Source organism: Heptranchias perlo, chromosome 10, assembly GCF_035084215.1.
Source record: "Heptranchias perlo isolate sHepPer1 chromosome 10, sHepPer1.hap1, whole genome shotgun sequence".
Lineage (NCBI taxonomy): Eukaryota > Metazoa > Chordata > Chondrichthyes > Hexanchiformes > Hexanchidae > Heptranchias > Heptranchias perlo.
The window spans coordinates 18,657,632-18,681,999 of record NC_090334.1 but is presented as its reverse complement, the minus strand read 5'-3'; the positions used below and the strand labels follow the sequence as shown (position 1 = coordinate 18,681,999).

Sequence of the window (24,368 nt, the reverse complement as noted above, 5' to 3'; positions counted from 1 at the left end):
CTCACTTATAGTTAAATTTAAGTCACGGTGCCGATTATGTCATCAGGCCGCGGCTTTTGAATGTTAATTAGGCCCCCGTCTGTCTTTAGTGGGAACCTCGTCGATGGCCCGATTTGTGTTTGTTAAAGTTTAAACAGCCAGGAATGGGGTCGGGTTGCTCGATCCTGATATTTTAACCCTTCCTGGCCCATCGGCAGGGATTAAAGTCAAGACCAATGATACTCAGGAGATTCCTTAATGAACTGACTTTACCAGCTTGTTTGATGGTGACCATTTGGCGACTTGGTGACACAGTATTTTTTTAATGCACTAGTTACATTTTTTCTAACCTACTTACCCTAAATTATTTTGGCTCTCATATCTTAGATCCCAACTCCCTAAACCTTTGAGAGTGTCTATCCTTGTCTTGAGATCGATGTAAGCTTTCGGTAACGTGACCAGGATAAGAAGCAGCAAACCCTGTTTGATAATTGATAATTGATCATTTGATAATTCTCTCTCGGAAAATAAAAAACGTCTAACATCCAGTCTATTCCTAGTCTTATATAATTTAAACACGTGTCCCCTGGTCCTCCCCAACCTGTTAAATTGGAATAATCTATCAATAGAGACGCTATCCAGCCCTTTAATTATTTTATAGACCTCTATCAGGTCATTTCTAAGTCTACACTGCTCTAAAGTAAATAGACCAAAGTCCTTGAGCCTATCTGAGTAGCTGAGGTTCTTTAAGCTAGGAATTATTCTTGTAGCTCTCTCCCGGACCTTTTCCAAGGCCACTATATCACCCACCATGTGGGGGATCAAAACTGGATCCAGTACTGAACGGTTCTATTAATACAACCCAACACCTTTGTTAGCTTTAGCTACAATTTCTCTACATTGGTCATGAACCTTTAGCGATCTGTGCACAATAATAACAAGGGGCTCAATTTTAGGGGGCAATTGCAGGTGCATTGGAGGTGGGGGGCTCCAAAAATTGGGGAAATCCCATTCGGGTTCGGAAGCCGGCTCCAACCTGCTGACTTCCGAGCTTCCCAGGGACCCACCTGTGTGCGCACAGGCGACCCGAAAACGGAAGTCCCACCAGCAATTAAAGCTGGTGGGATGACAGTTAAAGAGTCAAATGTACCTAAGGCACTTTACCTGTGACAGATGAAATAATTGTAACGATTTTTAACTTACCTGGGCGGCTTGCCCACCGCTTCTGATTCACGCCCGGTGAAACCAGGTGTGCAGGGCCAGATCAGGGAAAAAGAAACTAAATAAATCACATAAAACACCAAAGAAGGAAGTTAAAACACAAAATGAACCTACCTTTGCACTCTGCTCTGATGCCCGATGTCTGCCTCTCCGATGTCCCCCTCTTCACCCCCCCCCCGATATCCTCCCGAAGTCCACCTCTCCCCCCCCCACCCCCCCGATCTTCCCCTCTCCCCGCCACCCCCCCTTCTCCCAGTCCAGCACCGGATGACATCTCACTCTCTCTCTTTCTCTCCCCCCCCCACCTCGCGTTGCAGCTGCTGACGGCAGCCAGATTGTCAATCAGGCTGGCTGCTGGGCGCGAAACCCAGAGAGGATGTTAATGATCAGTAATCAACATGCGATCGCGTCAGGAACGTTAAGTTTTGTTCAAGCGGTTTGCCACGCGCACATTCACCCCTCCGCTGCCAACACGCCACCATTGCAAAATCAACCCCAAGATCTTTTTCTCACTTAACCTCTTTCAGAATTGTTCCCTGCAAATGATATGTGTGTCCTGTGTTGGCCCTACCAACACTACATTTATCTAAATTAAATGCCATTTGCTAATTAATGGCCCATTCCCCTAGCATATCTAAATCTTTTTGGATTTGATTGCATTCCCCTACCGTCTTAATCCTTGCACAGATTTTGGTGTCATCTGCAAACTTACTGACCATACTCCCAACACCACTGTCTAGTTCATTAATAAGGACTGTGAAGAGTAGTAGGTCTAGGACCGATTCCTGGGGGTCACCACTAGTAACATGTCTCCAGGCTGAACCACATCCGTTAACTACAACTTTTTGACTGTGGGATTGGAGCCAATTCCTAAACCAGTATTTCAAATTTTTACTGATACCACAAGATTCTATCATGTGAAGTAACCTAGTGTGAGGTACCTTATCAAACACTTTCTGAAAGTCCAGGTAGACAATGTCTACCGGATTAACCTCATCCACTACCCTAGTGGCTTCCTCAAAGAGCTCTATAAAATTTGTTAGGCACGACCTATTTTTTCGGAAGCCTTGTTGTGAATTTCTAATGGTCCCGTCCCTTTCCCAGTGATCATAAAGGGCATCTCTTATGATCCCTTCTAGTATCTTCCCAATAATTGATGTCGGGTTGATAGGCCAGTAGTTCCCTAGTTCTGATTTGTCCTCTTTTTTGAAAATAGGAACTATATGAGCTAACTTCCAGTCTAAGGGCACTATCCCTGACTCTATTGAACTATTGAAGATACGAACAAGGGCTCACAAAGCACCTATCCCATCTCTTTAATCACCCTTGGATGGATATTATCCGGACCTGGAGCCCTATCATTTTTGAGCTTTCCTAATCTATAAAAGATGACATTACTATCTGTTTTAATATTAATAATGCTATTTAATACTGGAACATAGGTATCATTTGCAGGAGTATAGACAGATGCAAAATAGTCATTTAGTATTCTGCCATTACTTGAGAATCTGTTTAAATCTGCCCTATACGATCCTTAGTGTTCTTCTGACTTCTGACATAGCTAAGAAAGCTTTTGTTATTACTCCCACAATTATGCATCATCTTTTTCCCAGAGATCTCTTGGCTAATCTTATGTCTCTTTTGTCTCCCTTAATTGCATGCGATACTTTTCTCTGTTCTTCTGTGAGTTAAATGCCTTAAAAGTGTAGAATGCCTTCTGTTTCAATCGTATTTGCCTCTGAACATTCTTCATCAACCATAATGGGTTTTTTTTTACCATGTGCCCTTCTTTTAACCATTGGAACATACATGGCTTCATTCTGTTTGAGAAAGGTTCTATTTCAAATCAATTTATCCTTTGCAACAAATGCACCTCTCAAATATGGTCAAATATTGATGGAACTGTTACAAATTATTCTAAAAATAGATGGAATTCAAAAGTAATGAACTTGCCCAGTAAAAAGTGATAACCGCTGTCCTTATAACACTGCTTGTTGGATTGACTGAAGTGATCAATCTCATAGAACCTGACAGAAAAGCTGCACTCCCCACACTGAAAATTTATCACATATGAAGTTTAAAAATGTGTTCTACAATTAACCAGAATAAACCATTTTTGATATAAAATATCAAACTCAAAATATATTCTGAGGAGCATGTCCCAGACTTATTCTCACACCTCCCTGGTTTGGGGGGGGGGGGGGATGTGGGCAGGAGGGAGTGCTCTTTGAAAGGAGTGCATACAGATTTATGTTTATCTGTTTATGCCTCTGGTTCATGTGAATAAAACCTATTGCTAAAGCAGGCAAATATTTTAAAGTTCAGTACATGCCTCAGTATTTACATAAAGGTTATTGAATAACAGACAGAGTTCAGCCAAAGGGGGAAATGTTTGCAGAAGATTACCTCTACAGAAACTCTCCTCACTCTCATCTTTACACATAGAAAATTCAGGATACATCTGGGCAGCCTCCTAAAGTATCTTCAGCACCCGTTTATTTCACATTAATACTGAGCTATGGGGAGTGTAACCATCATCAGCTTTTGCAGTGCCTTATTGCTGACAGCACTGATCCTTGTAGAGTATTCAATAGCAGTGCCATAAGTGTGTCTTTGTTATGGGTTAACATCCTCAAATTTAGTTTTCTTTTTCTTTCCTTGTTTAACCATGTGTACTATGTGCTCAGTGTATAAGCAAAGCAAGAATGTTTGATGATTGCTTTTAGCTGCTGGATTATCGTCTGCCTCCAAAAGATTCCACTTCCAGTCTACCAAAGGGGAAGAACATTTCATGAGACTTCTTTTAAAGGTTAAAATATGAAATAAATAATAAACAAGCAAATTGTGTAATAGTTAGAGAGTTAAAGTGGAACATCTTTCATCTAAGGTGAGGTAGCCAATTGGATACAAAATTGGCTTGACGACAGAAGACAGAGGGTGGTTGTAGAGGGTTGTTTATCAAACTGGAGGCCTGTGTCCAGCGGTGTGCCTCAGGGATCGGTGCTGGGTCCGCTGTTATTTGTTATTTATATTAATGATTTGGATGAGAATTTAGGAGGCATGGTTAGTAAGTTTGCAGATGACACCAAGATTGGTGGCATTGTGGACAGTGAGGAAGGTTATCTAGGATTGCAACGGGACCTTGATAAATTGGGCCAGTGGGCCGATGAATGGCAGATGGAGTTTAATTTGGATAAATGTGAGGTGATGCATTTTGGTAGATCGAATCGGGCCAGGACCTACTCCGTTAATGGTAGGGCGTTGGGGAGAGTTATAGAACAAAGAGATCTAGGAGTACAGGTTCATAGCTCCTTGAAAGTGGAGTCACAGGTGGATAGGGTGGTGAAGAAGGCATTCGGCATGCTTGGTTTCATTGGTCAGAACATTGAATACAGAAGTTGGGATGTCTTTTTGAAGTTGTACAGGACATTAGTAAGGCCACACTTGGAATACTGTGTACAGTTCTGGTCACCCTATTATAGAAAGGATATTATTAAACTAGAAAGAGTGCAGAAAAGATTTACTAGGATGCTATCGGGACTTGATGGTTTGACTTATAGGGAGAGGTTAGATAGACTGGGACTTTTTTCCCTGGAGAGTAGGAGGTTAAGGGGTGATCTTATAGAAGTCTATAAAATAATGAGGGGCATAGATAAGGTCGATAGTCAAAATCTTTTCCCAAAGGTAGGGGAGTCTATAACGAGGGGACATAGATTTAAGGTGAGAGGGGAGAGATACAAAAGGGTCCAGAGGGGCAATTTTTTCACTCAAAGGGTGGTGAGTGTCTGGAACGAGCTGCCAGAGGCAGTAGTAGAGGCGGGTACAATTTTGTCTTTTAAAAAGCATTTGGACAGTTACATGGGTAAGATGGGTATAGAGGGATATGGGCCAAGTGCAGGCAATTGGGACTAGCTTAGTGGTATAAACTGGGCGACATGGACATGTTGGGCCGAAGGGCCTTTTTCCATGTTGTAACTTCTATGATTCTATGATTCTATGATCTATCTCTTCAAGCAGATAAAATAAGATTGCAACTCAAAGAACTAATCTAATCTTTTACAACTGGGTTTTAAGTACACTTAGTATTTATCCATCTTTAAGGAACATCAATCTTGTCAGTTCTTTTCAAACTGTCTCCTGCCTGTCCTTTTTGGAGATTTTGGAGCTGTCTTTTCTTATGAGATTCTCTAACTAGTAACTCACCAGGTTTAAAGAAAATTGTCTCTTTCATATCCTGTAAAACAGTAATTGGGACATCCTGGATTATGAATATCTGCCCATTCCAATTCAGAAGAGAACAATCAGTCAAATACTAATTGAACCAGTCATGAAGTCTGTATATATTTGGAAATTGAGCATTAGATTCCCTTTCAGGTCTGTTACCAGGGAGACCTCACTAAAAATCTTACAACATTGTACTGGAATGGGCTTGTTACAAGCCATTGGCTTTGCTTGACTGTTAAAACATCCTCTTGTACAATGACTGCACAGTAATGTTGCAGAAAATTTGTATTATGTTTGTGTGGATTGGGGGTAATATTCTGGCATGGGTGGAGGATTGGTTATCTAACAGGAAGCAGAGAGTTGGGATAAATGGTTCATTCTCGGACTGGCAACCAGTAGCCAGTGGTGTTCTGCAGGGGTCGGTGCTGGGTCCCCAACTCTTTACAATCTATATTAACGATTTGGAGGAGGGGACCGAGTGTAACATATCAAAGTTTGCAGATGATACAAAGATGGGAGGGAAAGTAGAGAGTGAGGAGGACATAAAAAACCTACAAGGGGATATAGACAGGCTGGGTGAGTGGGCGGAGATTTGGCAAATGCAATACAATATTGGAAAATGTGAGGTTATGCACTTTGGCAGGAAAAATCAGAGAGCAAGTTATTATCTTAATGGCGAGAAACTGGAAAGTACTGCAGTACAAAGGGATCTGGGGGTCCTAGTGCAAGAAAATCAAAAAGTTAGTATGCAGGTGCAGCAGGTGATCAAGAAGGCCAACGGAATGTTGGCTTTTATTGCTAGGGGGATAGAATATAAAAACAGGGAGGTATTGCTGCAGTTATATAAGGTATTGGTGAGACCGCACCTGGAATACTGCATACAGTTTTGGTGTCCATACTTAAGAAAAGACATACTTGCTCTCAAGGCAGTACAAAGAAGGTTCACTCGGTTAATCCCGGGGATGAGGGGGTGGACATATGAGGAGAGGTTGAGTAGATTGGGACTCTACTCATTGGAGTTCAGAAGAATGAGAGGCGATCTTATTGAAACATATAAGATTGTGAAGGGGCTTGATCGGGTGGATGCGGTAAGGATGTTCCCAAGGATGGGTGAAACTAGAACTAGGGGGCATAATCTTAGAATAAGGGGCTGCTCTTTCAAAACTGAGATGAGGAGAAACTTCTTCACTCAGAGGGTAGTAGGTCTGTGGAATTTGCTGCCCCAGGAAGCTGTGGAAGCTACATCATTAAATAAATTTAAAACAGAAATAGACAGTTTCCTAGAAGTAAAGGAATTAGGGGTTACGGGGAGTGGGCAGGAAATTGGACATGAATTTAGATTTGAGGTTAGGATCAGATCAGCCATGATCTTATTGAATGGCGGAGCAGGCTTGAGGGGCCGATTGGCCTACTCCTGCTCCTATTTCTTATGTTCTTATGTGTGACTTTTCTTTTGTTTCAAAGTATGAACTCCAAGAACGCAATGAAGAAAAGCCCAAAGGTGGTCATTATTGGAGCTGGGATAGCTGGAGTAGGAGCTGCGGGAAAACTAGTGAAACAGGGATTCACAGACATCCAGATTATTGAGGCATCAAGTCAACCTGGAGGACGCATCAGAGGTTCTCCGTTTGGTACGGTTAATGAGATGGGAAACATATGGGAATGTGGAAATTAAATAACATAGGACCAAGGTTTTTTTTAAATCACTGCTAAAATGGGATTAATTTATAAAAGACATTAAAAATGATTAGTAATAAATATGTTCACTTAACACTTTCTGCTGCTAAATGTGACTTGTAGGTTTTTCTTAAAGATTTGAAAAGTATACTATTCACAAGGCAATGTGGAGTAAGGACTTTAGAAGCTCCAGACATCTAAGGATATAATACTTTAATTTTAAATGTAGAACAGTGCCACAGCAGATGAATTCCACCTAACTTCCTCAAGGCTATGCTCTCACATGCAACATGTTACATGTGGTCACACTTGCCAATGTTCAGTTGATATCTTTCCTAATGTCATTACCTCTAGAGAACCGTGAATGCTGTTCACAGTTTTCCAAATATGATACTGGGCACTTTGTCCAACAAAGGGCACTTCAAACCACTAAACAGATTCCTGCCTGATACCTTACTGTTTTCAAGAGGAATGTCCATTGAGGAGAATTATGAGTTCATCCAATCTAAAGCACACCTTCCTTGGCCCCATAAAGACTTGGGAAGGGAGTGATTGTGTTTCTCCTGCCTTCTACAAAAGAAGAATTATTTCTACTGGGTTGAAAACAGTAGGCTCCACAATGCTGGGTCTCAAACAAAAAAGGAGGTAAATGGGAATTAACATCCTTGTATACCTGGATGCCAATTCTGACACTTGAACCCAAAGGGTATCAATTCTTTATGTTTTCCAGTAAATTGAAAGTAGTTCTCCCCTCAGCAAAACAGTATACATCACATTCAAAATTTAACAAAGAATTTTACACAGTCAAACGTTAAGATTCTCTCTTGAATATAAAAATGTCTTACTCATTGGAGGAGTACGGAGCATATGAATGCAGGATCAGTTACATGGAACATTAATGAGAAGGTCTAAGTTTGTAGCATGTGCAAAAATTCCAGTTTCCACAGGCTGAAAACAGTGAAACCAAAGGCCATTAAAATGGCCTGATCTTTTAAAATTATAAATGGAAGAATAGAAAACCAAAATCATATGGTTGACACTGTGAAAATCTTATCTCTGGTGTTGTGATCATTTGTAGGAAGTAAATACAGCTATAGAGTATAGATTTATGATCTTTCTAATATGTCTATTTTTAATATTACAAAATAAGCCGTGGGAAATCCAAATCGATGATTGATATTTCCTTCAGTGATTTTCTTTTAAGGAATCATTTGGTGCAGTAATTACATCTGAATTAAAATTCATCTCTCGATACATTTAGGCAAATCAGTCGTTGATGAAGGAGCCCAGTACATTCACGGGGCGAGCATGAAGAACCCCATTTTTCAACTGGCCAAAGAACATGGCCTTCTGCAGCAAGAACACAATAGCTCAGACCCTGAATGGTCAGTGTTCACCAACACACAGAAACAGCTAGATCCTGACTTCACTGAACAAATGAAGAATCTCGCGAGCAGCATACTGAGGCGTGCTCATCTTCTTGCTCAAGAAAAGGGATATACGCAAGCTAAAAGCCTTGCTGATGTCTATTTAGAGGAAGTAAAAAAGTTACTCCTACAATGGAGTGGCGAAAATGTTGACCTGAGGAGACAAAAGTTGGGTGTGCTGAGCATGTCAATGAAATGGCAATGTATCCATCTTGCAACAAATGGGCTGGGTGAGGTGTCTGTACATGAATATGAAGAATATAAAAGCATCGAAGGCGATGATCGAAATTTTCAAGGGTTAGTAAAGCAACAGCATACCTGAAACTGTTTGCAGATCACCCTGACACTTTACACAATGTTTACTGGTTACTGATATTTTTTGCCATTTGCTTAGGTATGGTGATTATGATACTGGATCAGCAACCCAGAGGTCACATTCATTTTGCATCGTGACCAGTTGTGAAATAGAATTTTTAAAAATGTTGTAATTTGTAGGCTACCAGAAAATAACCCAGATTCTATAAACCCAACTGGTTCATGATTGTCCTTCAAGGAAGGGAACTTGCCATTCTTACCTGGTCAGATCTACATGTGGCTCCAATTCCAGGCTAGATGGTTGACTCTTAATGCCCTTAGGGCATCTGGGGATGGACAATAAATACCGCCCACATCCTAAGTTAATCTTTCATTTCTTTAAGTTTTTATTGAATTTAGCAAAGTTATCACACTTTCTTGAGTTATATGGTATATTGCAGTTTATATCTCACAGTGCTTACAGGTAAATATAATGAGGATTCTTGCAGAATTTTGCACACTTTATTAGCACAGATATTAAGCAGGGTCAGGGTTTTATATTTGATTGAGCAAGAGGAGAATGGTTCATGTGGTTTGTAGTCACTGCTGTAACGTAGAGAAACGCGGCAGCCAATTTGCACACAGCAAGGTCCGACAAACAGCAATGAGATAAATGACCAGATAATCTGTTTTTGTGATGTTGGTTGAATGATAAATATTGGTTAGAACCTCCTTGTTCTTCAAAAAGTGCCATGGGTTCTTTCACGTCTACCTGAGAGGGCAGACAGGACCTTGGATTAAAGTCTCATCTGAAAGACTGCACCTTCGACATTGCAGCACTCCCTCAGTACTGCACTGAAGTGTCAGGCTAGATTACATGCTCGTGTCTCTGGAGTGGGACTTGAACCCATGATCTGACTAAAGGCAAGAGTGCTACCGCTGAGTCAAGGCTGACACCTTATATAGACTGGCTATCTAATATTGTTAGCTTGTCAGCTATCCAAGGAATCAATCCTAAATTTATATCACTCAGACACTGATCTCAACTGTAAATTTATAATCAGCAAGCTGTTATTGCTGAATTATTGTGACATAGCTGAACTGCTTTAATAACCTCGAAGTTATTTTGTCAATTAACCCTATCTACTAATTATTTGCATATTCAATGGTTAAATGCTGCTATATGATTCTTAAGTTAATGAACAATTGTTGGTTCATGACTTTGTCGTCTGACTTCTTTCCTAATTGTCAAGAAAGGGTTAATTCCTTCACTCAGTAGTATGTGAGGATCCTGATGGGAAGTTAGTAGTGTAAATGCTAATAGAATCTGAACTGGTTGACAGAAAACAGTTCAGCAAACCAAATTTGGGCATCATTCACTCCTAGGCATAGACTGCTGGGCAAACCCAGGCGGTTCCTTGACGAGGGGTTAAGGTGAAGGGTTAAGGATTCATCTGGTGCTTTTGATAAATATTCTTCTCGGGGCATATGTTCCATTGTTCTTCCATTCTCCATGGTGAAAGATGCCAAAAATCTGGAGAAGGTGTGCTACCAGCCTTAGGACTCTTAGTTATGAGGATAGGCTCCAGGAGCCTAGTACTGTTTACTTTAGAGAAACACAGGCTTGTGACGTTTTTAAAGTAATGAAGTCTGGTGGGATTGGCTATTTGAGATGGATAGGATGGTAGGACTAGCGTGCCAAAGCATGTGGTGGGTACGGATTCACTGCAAACCTTTTTAAAGGGAACTTCACAGCTTTCTGAGTGGAGAATATTTTCAATTAGAGAAAGTAGGTTGTCAGTAGCTGAGATAATGATGAGTAATAAGCTATCACTCTCTCAGAGCCTGCCATGATTGCCTTGGGCGGGTGGGGGGGGAGGGACTTGGAAAAAAAAATTCCCAGACTTTTTCCTAAATTGGCCATTTTTTAAATTTAAACCTCTCCTGGGTGGTTATGCAGTGGATAAAGGGTGTATATGTATTCATTGTGTCTGGGTGGAATGGGCTTGAGAGTCTTTTCCCACCCCACTTTTCATATGTTTGTATTATGTTCCTAACTCCTCTTCAGTGACAAAATACTGTATCATTCCAGGTTATTCCCCAGCTTATTGCAGAAATTGCTGGAGATTATCCCGAGGGAGAAGCTGCTGCTGGAGAAGCCTGTTAAACAGATCCTGTGGAATGGCAGTTTTGAATCGGAGGACGGTTCACTGTATCCAGTCAGAGTGGTGTGTGAAGATGGAGATCACATTCTCGCTGATCACGTCATTGTGACGGTTTCACTGGGTAACTATTATAACAGTACATCTAGGTGTCCACTTCTAGTGAGTAGTTATTATTTCACAAAAGCACATTCACTGTGATAATGTCAGGAAACAGTGCAATGGTGGATTATTAACCAGTGTTAAACCACAGTAACTTCTACAGAACACATGTGTGTCAATGCCAATCTTGTGATTGGACCATGAGCCAATCTGATGGGATCCTGCTGGCTGGTCTCGCACATGTAGTAGAATAATGACCGTAATGCTGCCATTTTCGAGTTGATGCAAAATATCTCGGAACTGGCCGTGGAACTGGCAGCATAGCTTCAGGGCCAGATCCTATTCTGACTCCTGTGCACTCTGAAGCGAAGGGATACGAGATTCCTGCCAGGAGGCCATCTCAGCCTGTACCCTAGTGGAGTCAGCTTTAAAAACTGCTGAACCAATCTTAGGTCTACTGGTCTCTGTATTATAATAATACCTGCAGTTCAATAGCACCCTTTACACAATGAATTTATTTTTGAAGAGGATATGATAGCCTAGTGGTTAGGGCACTGGAGTAGCAACCCAAAGGTCATGACTTCTAAAACCCACCATGACAACTTGTGAAATTGAATTCAATAAATCTGGTAATTTATGGACTGGTATCAGGGGGAAAAAATAATCTTGGTTGTTGTAAAAACCCAACTAGTTCACCAATATCCCTTCAGGGACAATTCTTCCTAATATAATGAGAAGGTGGATGCTGCTGTTGGAAAATGGAACATGCATGCAAGGTAGGAAGAATGAACTTACATTTAAAAATGGTCTGATCAGCTGAGGTATTGGTCTCAGACAGATGATGCAGCATAATTGCAGCCTAAAATTACAAAAATACAAATCTCTTACGGAGATGGTGCACACCGCGTTCTGATATGTCACTTGCTTACACTACACACTGATTAAAAAAAAATATATATATAGCTGATCTCCTGTGGCATTGCACGGGCAGAATCGAGACCAAGTGTAGTCTTCAGGAGAAGCATGGTTGGAGGGCAAGTGATCATTGAGCCATGGAGCGCAAGTGTAATTCAGTCTCCATTTTAAGGTCCTACATTGTGTCCATTTTTTGTTGTTCTATTATAAATTCCTGTGTCTACATTTAAATTGGCAGCTGCCTATACTGTAGTGTCTCCACTGCTGGGATGGCTTAATTACAGGATTAAATTCTAGCTTACCTAGGCAGTTTCCATTACAAATGGGGAGTTAGGAATTTATAATGGAAAAAGTTGACAGGAGCTGTGAACAGAAAGGTGGGCCAAAGTGGAAAAGCTCTTACCAAGAAACGTAGGTGAAGGTCCATAGTTACGGACACCGACAAAGTTGAAAAGAAGATAGGGCCTATTTTATGAATGCACGCTACATATCGGAAGCCTTATTGGCTGGTCGCACTTAAATAGGGCAACGTGTGGCTAGCCAATGAGGCTCTGCATCAGTAGTGCACATTTGTAAAATTAGCCTTTCGAAGTGAAGACCAGGTAAATCATGAACACTGGGTGAGGTATTCTACACTTGGGTCTTAAAAGCATCAGCCTGTAAGAGAAAGGAATGACCATTCTTCAGCAAGGACACCCCTGACCACCCTCAAAGATACTGGAGGGCAAGAGTACCTGACCAAGCTATCTAAGGTGCAGGATCAAAGCTCTGGCTTGTTAATCGAATCTGACAACTGCCAGACATGCAATGATTGGTGTAAACTTAGTTGTAGCTCCCAGAAGGAAAGAAAAAGTAATCTTTATTACTTCCTCCTCATGTTGGCAGGGATTGATCGGCTTCTGAGATGTGTAGGCCAAGAAGGTGCCAGATTCAATGACAGTTGTTGATGGTGATCATAGCAGAGGGGCAACGGGGGTGGGGGGCGTCTAGTCCTTCCTTTCCTCTCACATCAGTTTGCCAAAAAAGCCCTTGGGCTACAAGATATGTTTCCTCATCCAATTGTATTCTTCTGGGGCCACTGATGTCTTTAGTCATCCATTGACGGATTTTCCTGTTTGAAAAAGGGCGAGAATCAAAGATTGACAGATACTAACATGTCAGTCTTTGGTTCTTTCTCACCTAATTGGCTGCAAAACTTTAGAAGCACTTTTTAGCAAATCAGTTTGTAGTTTTTCCAAAGCTGCTCTCACAAATGAACTGTGGGAGTCGGAAGACATAAAGTAAAAGGCAAGTTTAAAGATTCTAAACTTTATTTTCTATATTTTTAAAGGTTAAAACAGGCAGAATAAAGTGTGTTGGTTAGAAAAATAAAATTAAAGTTAAAATAAATGAGAATAAGGAAGCGGAGACAATTCAGGTAAAAATAAGAGGATGAACTCACACTGGTCAATGTCTTAATGGTTTAGGTTTAATATTATAGTACTAAACCTATTCCTGATCGTCAAGTAGCTTTACTACAAACCGTAATATTAGTCACTTTGTTTTCAGCAACACAGTGTGTGAGCAGAAAACTAACAATACCCATCAGCCCAGAGAGATAAACATTCCCTGGAACGGCCATTAATTTATAACCACAGTAGAGTAAAATAAATACAACATTTTTTTGAAAAACATGTTTGAAATATAATTTACCTTTACTTTAATTCGCAGGGTGTCTAAAGGCAAATTGTCAGTCGCTGTTCCGGCCAAGTCTTCCTGAGCAGAAATTACATGCTATTCAAAACATGGGCTTTGGTACAATGAATAAGATTTACTTGGAGTATGAGGACCCATTTTGGGATGAAAATGTGGACATAATAGGATTGGTTTGGGAGGATGAGACCCCATTGTCTGGTCAGAAACCCAACCTCATTGAGTGGTGGAGGCGTGTTCCTGTTATCTATGTCTTCAGACCAACAGAAAGGTACTAAAAAAAAGTCTTACATCCATATAGCACCATGTTGTGTCTCTCAGAAACATCTTTACATATGACTTGAAATTTAAATGTATACATAACACCCACATCAGGCAGGATTACTGTGAACATGTCAATGAAGTGCTGTGTATTATATCTATAACAGTGAATGGGTACAGGATTAAACTATGTATTGAAGTACAATTGTCAAATTTTCTAAATTTTGGGCTCTCTATGATTCTTCTTTCAGTCACTATCCTGCTACCTACAGTATTAATGATCCTTTGAGGACCTGGTAACACAAGCATTTATGAAATCATAGATAAGCGAAATTTCAGCAGAATCATTTTTAAAACAAAAATGAGTACAATAATGTCAACTTTGTTCCATTTAGTTTTTTGACAAGTACCATTGCTTTAGGAAGTTTCAGTGAGATAAAACAATACTTTTAAAAGGTTAAGTTTGGATGTACAGGTTAAGAATATGCAGCCAACATGTGCCTGGAGCCTTTTTAATTCCTGTTCCTATTCAGCAGTGTATTCAGAGCAATATTGACACAAGTGCACATGTGCAAGATTGCAAATGTGCATTTAACCAAAAGTTGCAATTGTGACAAAGTTTCTGGGCCACAACGTGGCATAAAATGTAAAAACTATCTGCCTTTGCCCAGAATAAAATGATGGCATGTGGCATCCAGCACTCGAGGTGACACCCATCTACATTTGCTGCCACCAGTACTTTTGTCACATGAGGTCCCTTGAAAATCCATCTTATGAAGTGGGTCTTCAGAGGTACCAGTGCCATCTTGTTTATGTTGCAGCATTAAAGAATTGCTGGGTGCATTAAAAAAAACAAATGAGGTACACAGTCCTTGGAGTTCATTTATGTTGCTGGGTAAAGACAGGATAAGACTTGCCTGTGATGCCTGCCATAAGATAGTCTGCCAACCCTCTTTGTCTGGGCTTACACATCATGAATGACATATGAAGGGGATTAAATTGTGTCAGCAAGTCAGAGCTTTCGGGAGGGACAGAAGGGTGAAAATGGTTTAAAAAATGTAAGACTCTTATATCATGCTTTGTAATTTAGCAAGCATGTCATCTCACCAAAAGTTCTCGTCCACAACTGTTAGCAGTTTGAGTTTACTGGTGTGGAAAGTAAAAGGAGTTTCTTTTCTCAACACAGGTGATGCTGCATACTATTGTATGTTGCAATGAAAGTGTATAATTATTCTAAGATTATGCCCCCTAGTTCTAGTTTCACCCATCCTTGGGAACATCCTTACCGCATCCACCCGATCAAGCCCCTTCACAATCTTATATGTTTCAATAAGATCGCCTCTCATTCTTCTGAACTCCAATGAGTAGAGTCCCAATCTACTCAACCTCTCCTCATTGTTATTTTTAATGCACCCAGCAATTCTTTAATGCTGCAACATAAACAAGATGGCACTGGTACCTCTGAAGACCCACTTCATGGTGGTATAGATAAATAGATTGTTCTTGCTCATCACAAGAAGTTTTTTTTTGCTGGAAATGGCCATTGACCAAAGTTTGGCTTTTTGTTTTAAAGGTATGGGCACGTCCTTGTGGGAACAATCTCCGGAAAAGAGGCAGAGTTCATAGAATCTCTGAGTCCTGAGGAAGTAGCTTCAAATTTCACGAAGCTTCTCAGACAATTTACTGGTACGAATTGGAACTTTCAGGAATAAATACTATTGATCAATGTATTAGGATAAACGGACTGGATGGGCTAACTCATTCAAACTTTTTTTTTACAAACCAACTTAATGTTTTTCTCAGTAGAAACTTCATCGAAGTCCAACCTTGATATCAAAACACCAACAAGAAAATGACAATTAGTCCCAGACACTTATAATTAGATTTCTGTACTGGTCCTATTATTACCTCCTTGCCTTGGATCATCATCCCTTTTGTCATTTAATCACTCTTGCCCTCCACTCTATCACAGACCTTCCCTTTTGTTCCCCCCGCCCTCGCCTTTTCCCTGGCTTTGTACTTGCTTAAAAACTGTTCATCTCTGACATCTTCCAGTTCTGATGAAAGTTCATCCACCTGAAATGTTAACTCTGTTTCTCTCTCTACAGAGGCTGCCTGATCTGCTCAGTGTTTCAGCATTTTCTGTTTTTATTTCAGATTTTCAGCATTCGCAGTATTTTACTTTTGTTTATAATTACATTAATCCCTATTATTGGGTAAAAGTCATCTTGAAATGTTGTTGGATTTTCTGACTCTCATTTAAAAATGACAAGAGTGGGATCAAACCTACAGTCTCTAGAGTGGGACTTGAACCCACGACCTTCTGACACAGAAGTGGGTGGACATATGAGGAGAGGTTGAGTAGATTGGGACTCTACTCATTGGAGTTCAGAAGAATGAGAGGCGATCTTATTGAAACATATAAGATTGTGAAGGGGCTTGATCGGGTGGATGCGGTAAGGATGTTCCCAAGGATGGGTGAAACTAGAACGAGGGGGCATAATCTTAGAATAAGGGGCTGCTCTTTCAAAACTGAGATGAGGAGAAACTTCTTCACTCAGAGGGTAGTAGGTCTGTGGAATTTGCTGCCCCAGGAAGTTGTGGGAGCTACATCATTAAATAAATTTGAAACAGAAATAGACAGTTTCCTAGAAGTAAAGGGAATTAGGGGTTACGGGGAGCGGGCAGGAAATTGGACATGAATTTAGATTTGAGGTTAGGATCAGATCAGCCATGATCTTATTGAATGGCGGAGCAGGCTCGAGAGGCCGATTGGCCTACTCCTGCTCGTATTTCTTATGTTCTTATGTTCTTTCCACTCAGAAAGCTGTGACTCATCAGATTGAAATGCTGGTAGCTCAGACCAACTTCTTTAAAAAAAACAGAACAACATGTAAAAACTTTAGCAATGCAGAAGTAAAGGCTAATTACTTCTTGCTTGTCAAAACCTTAGGGGATGGGGGAGGAGTCAATCACAATAGCAGGTCTCAGACTTGCAGTCACCAAATTAAGAAAAAGTAATTTATAAACATTTGAATTGATTTAAAACGAGACCACAGGTCTTTAATTTGAAATATATAAAGCAATAGCTGTTTTTAGCTGTAATCCAATCAAAACAGAATGCTTTGTGCTTTTAACAGTGGCATAATATAAATTTCAGTCAAAATAAATCCACACCAGCATCTTTAATTTAAAATGTAAAGCACAAAAATTTTCCTCAAATCTCCCTATTCTGGGGCACAATCTTAATTTGAAATGAAGAACTCAACAACCATATTCCCTCTTTCATGCACCTTTAAAAATATTGATCCTTGTAATGGGTTATGAACTCAGAGTGCCAAATTTTATGTGATAATCTCAGGTCTCGAGCCCAAGAATATTCACATAGTTTAAATAATTTGATAATTGAATCAAACACTCAATCTGTCAATTATTCCAATTCAGTGCAAAACCAAAAACAGCAGGACTCAATATCTCAAAAATAATATGCTCATAGATATTACATTGATTAAAATGCTTAAAGTACTCCCATCGTCAAAGAAAAGGCTATAGAGGGTTAAACTGCTTTTAGCTCTGTGAAAAGAAAGAAGAGTGGAGTTGACACCAAAAACAAACATCACGGAGACACTTTCAAGAAAGAGTTTCAAACAAAAGACCTGCTGTAGCTTGTTAAACGTTCGTAGCATTCTTAATGTTAAGCCACCAGCAAATTTCCAACCGTCAAACATACTTTCACACAATTTTAATTCTTGCTGTGAGCAAGAATGTGAACTTCTTTCTCTTTTGTTAGACCTCAAGGGCTCGATTTTCGGACGTCCGAGCAGGTGCATTCGTGGCGGAGGGGCTCCGAAAATTGGGGATTCCCGGGGTGGGTCCGGAGCCCTGCTCCAACCCGCCCACTTCCGGGTTCCCCACTGATGTGCTTAGATGCGCGCGCAGCCCCCGCATGCGGGTCTCCCACCGGCAATTAAAGCCAGCGGGATCCCACTTAAGGCAATTAATGTGATACTTCAGGTCGTTAGCAGACCTGATTTGTAGGATATTTTAGGAGGGGTGGGATTTTCATCTAAACTGAGAGTGTTTCCCGTACTGGGGGAAACACTCCCAGTTGAAATGGACGTGTTGCAGCCACCAGCCTGTGGCAGCTGCAAAGGTCCATTTGACAGGTGGTGGGGGGAGACCCTCACTCATTGCAGGAGGCCACTCTGTCATTTTGGACAAAGTTTGGCCTCCACCCCCCTCCTCCTAACACTAAAATTCAACAACTTGCAACCACAACCCCGGTGTGCAGATACATTTATCTACCTTGCGGACCCCCTCAAACGTACATCTTCCGAATAGGGGCCGCCATAGCTGCAGTCGTGACCTCCTCGGAGGACGAACAGCATCACCAGCCTCACCGGCCACGCCGTCCACCTCTGACACGTGGAGCTCCACAACACAGTGCTGTGACACATCCACCTGCACAGCAGGAGGGAGGGCAACCGCAGAGAGAGATACGTTGCAGAGGGCACTACCCTCGCCACAGGGTCCACAGACCGAGGCTCAGCTTCCTGGACCTCTCTGAGCAGCAGTGCACACGGAGGCTCAGAGTCACTTGACATGTAGTCGTAGACATCTGCAGCCTCCTTCATGCTGAGCTGCTCCCAGCTGACCCGAGTATCATCTTCTTACCTGTCATTGTCAAAGTCACCACTGCCCTCAACAACTTCTCCTTCGCATCCTTCCAGGGTGCCACCGGGGACATCGCCGGCGTCTCTCAGTCGTCCGCACAAAACAGCCCTGCAAATTCATCTATACCCACTCTGCAGTGACACAATGGGTGGCATCAGGTGTGGGTCTTCATGGTGATCATCAGAAAAGGCATTATTGCACAAACCAGACAAGATTCGCAAAGATGTGGCAGTAGTGGTCATAACAATCTTTTATGATTTTTTGCAAAACAAACTAAAGTTGTTTTGCAAGTGAGGAGTCAGAGAACCTTGGAGCAGCCTTGCCTCTGGCCTGTTCCATGATCCAAAATTGTTTCTTTGCTGCAAGAGGAGCATTGGAGGACTGCCCCTTTAAATAGGGCTCGTCCTGCTGACAGCCTGTGATGCGGGTGCGCAGTGCGCCCGCTGCGCAGGTCTAGAACGGGAAACCCAGAAGCCAAGGTAAGTGCCTTCAATTAGGCTGCGATCGCGTGTGGAGCACCCCGAGTTCACTGGGCACGAGCCTCAAGTGTCCAACCCAGAGTTTTTTATGCAACTCTTTCACAACCTTTGTCTGCTGTGAAAGGACTGATGTTAACCTTTCCTCCTCCTTCTGTGCTTTATCTTTCAGCATCTTTTCCTCCTTACAGTTTTTAAACTAATAAAGCACAAGTTCCTAATTTCTCCTGGATATATTTCTGTTTTATCTACTGAAGCTTTTACTGGCGCTTCTCCCACCTTCTCGAATCTATCAACCTCCTCTGCCATGGCTAAACACACTCCTGGTTTCTTTTTTTTAAAAAAAACTTTTGTTTTTGCAAATGCATGAGTTCGGGCGAGGATATAATCTCTCGCCATGTTAAACGACCCACCACCAAAATCGTGAGTAAACAAATCATCCCGGTGCTGCCCCTGGACTCTTACATAGGTTTCTCACGACCAAGAACACCTTTGCCCATTAACAGTATAATTATAACCCTAATACTTACACTTTGTACAAAACACCTCGCAGCCACATGTTGGAGCGACAAATGTAAGTTGTTACTTTACTGTTCAGTCTTTAATCAAAAAGGCTTGCAGGTGGTTTGTTCAAAGTATAAAAGTTTTATTAAGAGCTACAATACAAGATAAGTAGTAAAGATGTTAAAATACAATATAATACAATTATAACACACTAAGAAAGAAGTTAAACAATACAACCTGGCAAAAGAACAAGGATCCCGGGGTGATCGAACCCAAATGACCCTGCGATAAGATATATCAAACTGTCCAGCTTCCCAGAACATATTCTAACAAATACATTGTTACACTCCTACCCATAATCAGGTAATAAAATCCGCTGTATTCCTTTGTGTTCACATGTCAATCAATTACTCTGTAAGCCAAACACCATCTACTGATTCCCTATTTCTACAACAAGATGGCCACGTTTCTGATCCCATCATGTTTATAAACATCGAAAGCACTCAGAGACTGGGTAAGTTTTAAACCCACGATCGGGTGGGTTAGGGGCGGTTGGAAAGGTAAAAATCGTTAAAAACTAAAACCTGCCTCCAACCCGCCCACTTCTGGTTTTAACGGAGCCGGGTCGAGGGGCGACGACCAATCCGCCCTCAGGAGGCGGGTCGGTCACTAAAATCTTTTAAGCAGGCTGTGAGCCTCCATCTTGACAGGTTTTTTTATTTTTAACCCCAGAGGGCTGGGATTCCCGGGCCTTCTGATTCACACCCATGTGAGAGGAGGAGAGAAGGCCTGGATCAACAGGTAAGTGCCTTTATTGCACTGCTTGTGGGCCAGGAGCAGGAGTGTTTCCTCCAGGCCCAACAAGCATAGTCCTGTGATCTTCGACCTTCCGCCCCCACCGTCCCACGATCTTAGACCTTCTCCCCTCAAAACTTCAACCTCCCCCCTCCCCTCCGTTGGCCAGGGGCTGCAGAAACTACTGAGTTTATTCCGAACCGTTACTTCAGTTCAAAAGTTGCTTTTGCCTTTGTGTCAGCAGTTCGGAATCTCAGGTTACTTCAGTTCAAAAGTTGCTTTTGCCTGTGTGTCAGCAGTTTTGAATAAACTCAATAGTTTCTGCAGCCCCTGGCCAACACCTCCCAACAAGATCTCCAATGCTCACCCCCACGATCTTGCCCCCCCACCCCCCCTACCACCTGTTTCACTCTCTGGCTGCTCTCCTTTCCAACTGACAGCCAGACTGTCAATCTGACTGGCTGTCAGGCGAGAAACACGCTGAAAAAAAACTGAAAGATGTCCTTACATCAAAATCGCAAGGACGTCCAGGAAACCCATAGGTCCAGTTTCTTCCACTTGTTCTTAGCCCAGAGTACTGAAACTGATTGTAGCAAAACTGGACTCGAGCTTCTTTGTTAGCAATGGATGAGAAAGGCCATTAGTTCATCCATATAGCAAAACCTATAGTAACCCCTCCCCATCAGAGCAATAAGATGTCATTTAGATGATTCCAGGGTTTTTGCCTTCACTGTCCAACACGGAAGTCTGTTGCAAATTCTGATCACTCTGTGTGAAGAACTTCCTGTCATCAGTACTAAACTTTCCTTTGACTGGTTTGTACCCCCTTATCCGACTGTCATGGTTTAACTTTTACCTTTTCTATACTGTTTACTTTGTTGGGACAGTGTAGAGAGAGTTTACCTTCCATGTGGTATAACTGTCCTGAACATCTCTCACATGGATGAGCACCAAAAAAATATTTAAAATTGGAAAAACTGCAGCCCTCCTCTTAATTTTGGCACTCTTGTGGGATCTATACTAAATTTAAATTTTAATTACCATTGGGTTATTTTCTAGGGAGACCTTCACTGCCAGCACCAAAAAATGTTTTTGTAACAAAATGGTTCAGTAACTCTTACACTCGGGGCTCTTACTCCCATATATCCATCAATTCAACGGGAGACATGATTGACACACTGGCTGAACCTTTACCACAGACGGCAGAGGGAACTTCTTCACCGGTAAGTCACGGCGTATGACAGTCTAACTCACAGATTGAGGTTACTTTTAAAGTGTGAAAACTGAATTTTAAATATGGTACAAATTATTTAGATATAAAATATATTTTTCTCCATCCAGCCTTCTTCCCTCCTCTCATAAGAAAAGTGGTTTCTCACACCACTTACCCTCCAATACCTCAACTCAAGTGGCCATTCTTAATATCCGAGTCTTGACAGCAAGTTGCTGTAGGCTATTCAACTGTGTGAGGCTCAGCCCAATCTCGTTCTTACTCAATGTTCTCACATGTGCATATTACAGCAGGAGTTGCTGGTTAGAAAGCAGAAGTGAAAACCCAGGCTGATGTTTTTTCCACTTGTTCCTAGCCCAGAGTGCTGAAACTGATTGAAGCAAAACTGGACTCGAGCTTTTTTTAAATTTGTTCATGGGATGTGGGCGTCGCTGGCAAGGCCAGGAATTAGGCCCATCCCTAATTGCCCTTGAGAAGGTGGTGGTGAGCCGCCTTCTTGAACCGCTGCAGTCAGTGTGGTGAAGGTTCTCCCACGGTGCTGTTAGGAAGGGAATTCCAGGATTTTGACCCAGTGATGATGAAGGAACGGCGATATATTTCCAAGTCGGGATGGTGTGTGACTTGGAGGGGAACGTGCAGATGGTGTTGTTCCCATGTGCCTGTTGCCCTTGTCCTTCTAGGTGGTAGAGGTCGCGGGTTTGGGAGGTGCTGTCGAAGAAGCCTTGGCTTCTTTCTTTATATATTATTTGTTCTTGGGATGTGGGCAAGGCTGCACTTATTACCCATCCCTAGTTTCTTGGAGAAGGTTGTGGTCAGCCGCAGCGGTCTTTGTAGTGATGGTGCTCCCACAATGATATTAGGCAGGAAATTCCATCGCGTTGACCCAGTGACGATGAAGGAATGTGTCCAAGTCAGGGTGGAGTGTGATTTGAATGGGATCTTGCAGGTGATGGTGTTCAATTAATTCAGGGCAAAGTAAGGATTGAACCTGGTACTTTCCTGATTTTAATGGCTCAGTTCCACACTTGCAGTGTGACTCCCAACTGAACATCCAACGAATATTTTTATTTCATTAAGTTCGAAGCTTCTATACAAGGCTGCGTGTACAAAAGGGAGATAAAGTGTTACCAACACCCATAACCTGTTACCAATGTTCATGTTTGGTTGTGACTGATGTAACTGCTTAACTCTATATAAACCTAACTTTGTTATGAATGTGATTTTCTCGACTGCCCTTCAGAGGGCATTGGCTCCTTGTTGGGGTATCGTTCTACAGTGTCTTGCTCAAGCAGCTGTTAATCATGTGTCAGCCTTGACAGTGACTGTTGGCAACCTATTCGATCATGAAGGCAACGCAGTCAAGCCCAATCTGGTCCTCATCTGACTCCACACACATGCATTCCCACCAGGGATTACTGGGGGGGCAATCAGCAATGGGAACCCAAGTCAAGTTTCCTCTCTTCAATTCTGGGATGCTGAAGCCCTTTTCATTGCCTAGGGTGAGCTCAGCTAACTCGTCATTGGATCAAACTTGACATCTTCCTGTTCTGAATTGCTCTGCACTTTTTCATGAAGACACTAACCATTTCATAATCAAGGGTGCTGTGGTTTTGGGAGATCTTGATCCAAGGCTGAGAACGAGACTCACTGTGGAAATGCTGTACTGTAGCCTCGATTAAATGAGGCCTACAAGACAACCAGCAAAATTTGTTGTGGGGTAAATGGAAGATATTACATTCATTCCCACACTGTCGTTCCTCATATTGATGAGCATAAACTATGTAATCTTAAAAACTGTTTGCCCCGGGCACTCTTCAGCAGGTTACTGAAATCATTTGGCTCTGATTCCAGATGTTGCAGGTTTTATTTGCTGGTGAAGCAACACATCGGAGTTATCACAGCACCACCCATGGAGCACTGCTGTCTGGGCAGAGGGAGGCAGATCGACTGATTGATCATTACTCCACCAAATGAATCTCTAGAATTGAAGGAGAACAGAAATTCGGAATACATGTTCTTTTTCCAATTCTCTGATTTGCTACGCCAAATCATAAGCATTTTTCTAAAAAAAAACCTTCAATAACAACAGGATAGTTAATTCCAAGGATGATAATAGATTCTTTATCGGGTCTGTTTTACAACAATATTTTAAATTAAATCAAATCAAAATGTATAGGTCTCCTTATATGTAATTGTTACTGTGCTTTTAAAACTAATAAAACTAAGTAGAACATTGACATCAATTGCTCAGACTGATTTTGACATTAAAAAGAACTGCTTTACTCAAAGGGTGAATAATATTTGGAAGAATCTGCCAAAGGAGGTTGTAGAAGGCAAAACAACAGTTCAACTGCAGCTAAGGTCTTCTTATAGAAGAGTAAGTGCACTCGAGAAATCAGCTCCCATGAGCCTAGTGATCTTTTGTTGTCCTTGAGTTTTAAAGCTCACGTGTTTGTGTCTTTTGCCATACAGAATATAGAGATTCCTTTATCGTTAGCGAGAGAAATTCTATGAGGACCATAATGTTAGATACTCTGAACCATTCAACCTTTGGTCAATTTTAGTCCTGCAAATTTTTATTGTGCGTGATAATGTTGTGCCTTTAGCCATTGTAAATGAACACTTTTGCAACTTTAATGTGCTTTGTATGTTGATTGACGTTTCTGCTCAGTGATATTCAGAACGTGTCTGCAGCTCACAGCCCCAAATTACACTCTCTCCAAGGACACGACTG

General features: G+C 41.6%; 1 protein-coding gene across 2 annotated transcripts in view; it reads left to right on the top strand.

The window, feature by feature from the left end:
- The window catches only part of LOC137326309 (peroxisomal N(1)-acetyl-spermine/spermidine oxidase-like), a 46,945-nt gene extending 23,084 nt beyond the window's left edge, over positions 1-23,861 (top strand). For both annotated transcript variants that reach the window (XM_067991276.1, XM_067991274.1), the window contains exons 2-8: positions 6,889-7,055; positions 8,363-8,825; positions 10,915-11,108; positions 13,712-13,964; positions 15,528-15,640; positions 21,463-21,626; positions 23,486-23,861. In XM_067991276.1, the coding sequence (XP_067847377.1) occupies positions 6,890-7,055; positions 8,363-8,825; positions 10,915-11,108; positions 13,712-13,964; positions 15,528-15,640; positions 21,463-21,626; positions 23,486-23,608 (1,476 nt within the window). In that variant the 5' untranslated portion in view covers position 6,889 and the 3' untranslated portion in view covers positions 23,609-23,861. The remainder of the gene's footprint in view (positions 1-6,888; positions 7,056-8,362; positions 8,826-10,914; positions 11,109-13,711; positions 13,965-15,527; positions 15,641-21,462; positions 21,627-23,485) is intronic.
- Positions 23,862-24,368: the final 507 nt, after the last annotated feature.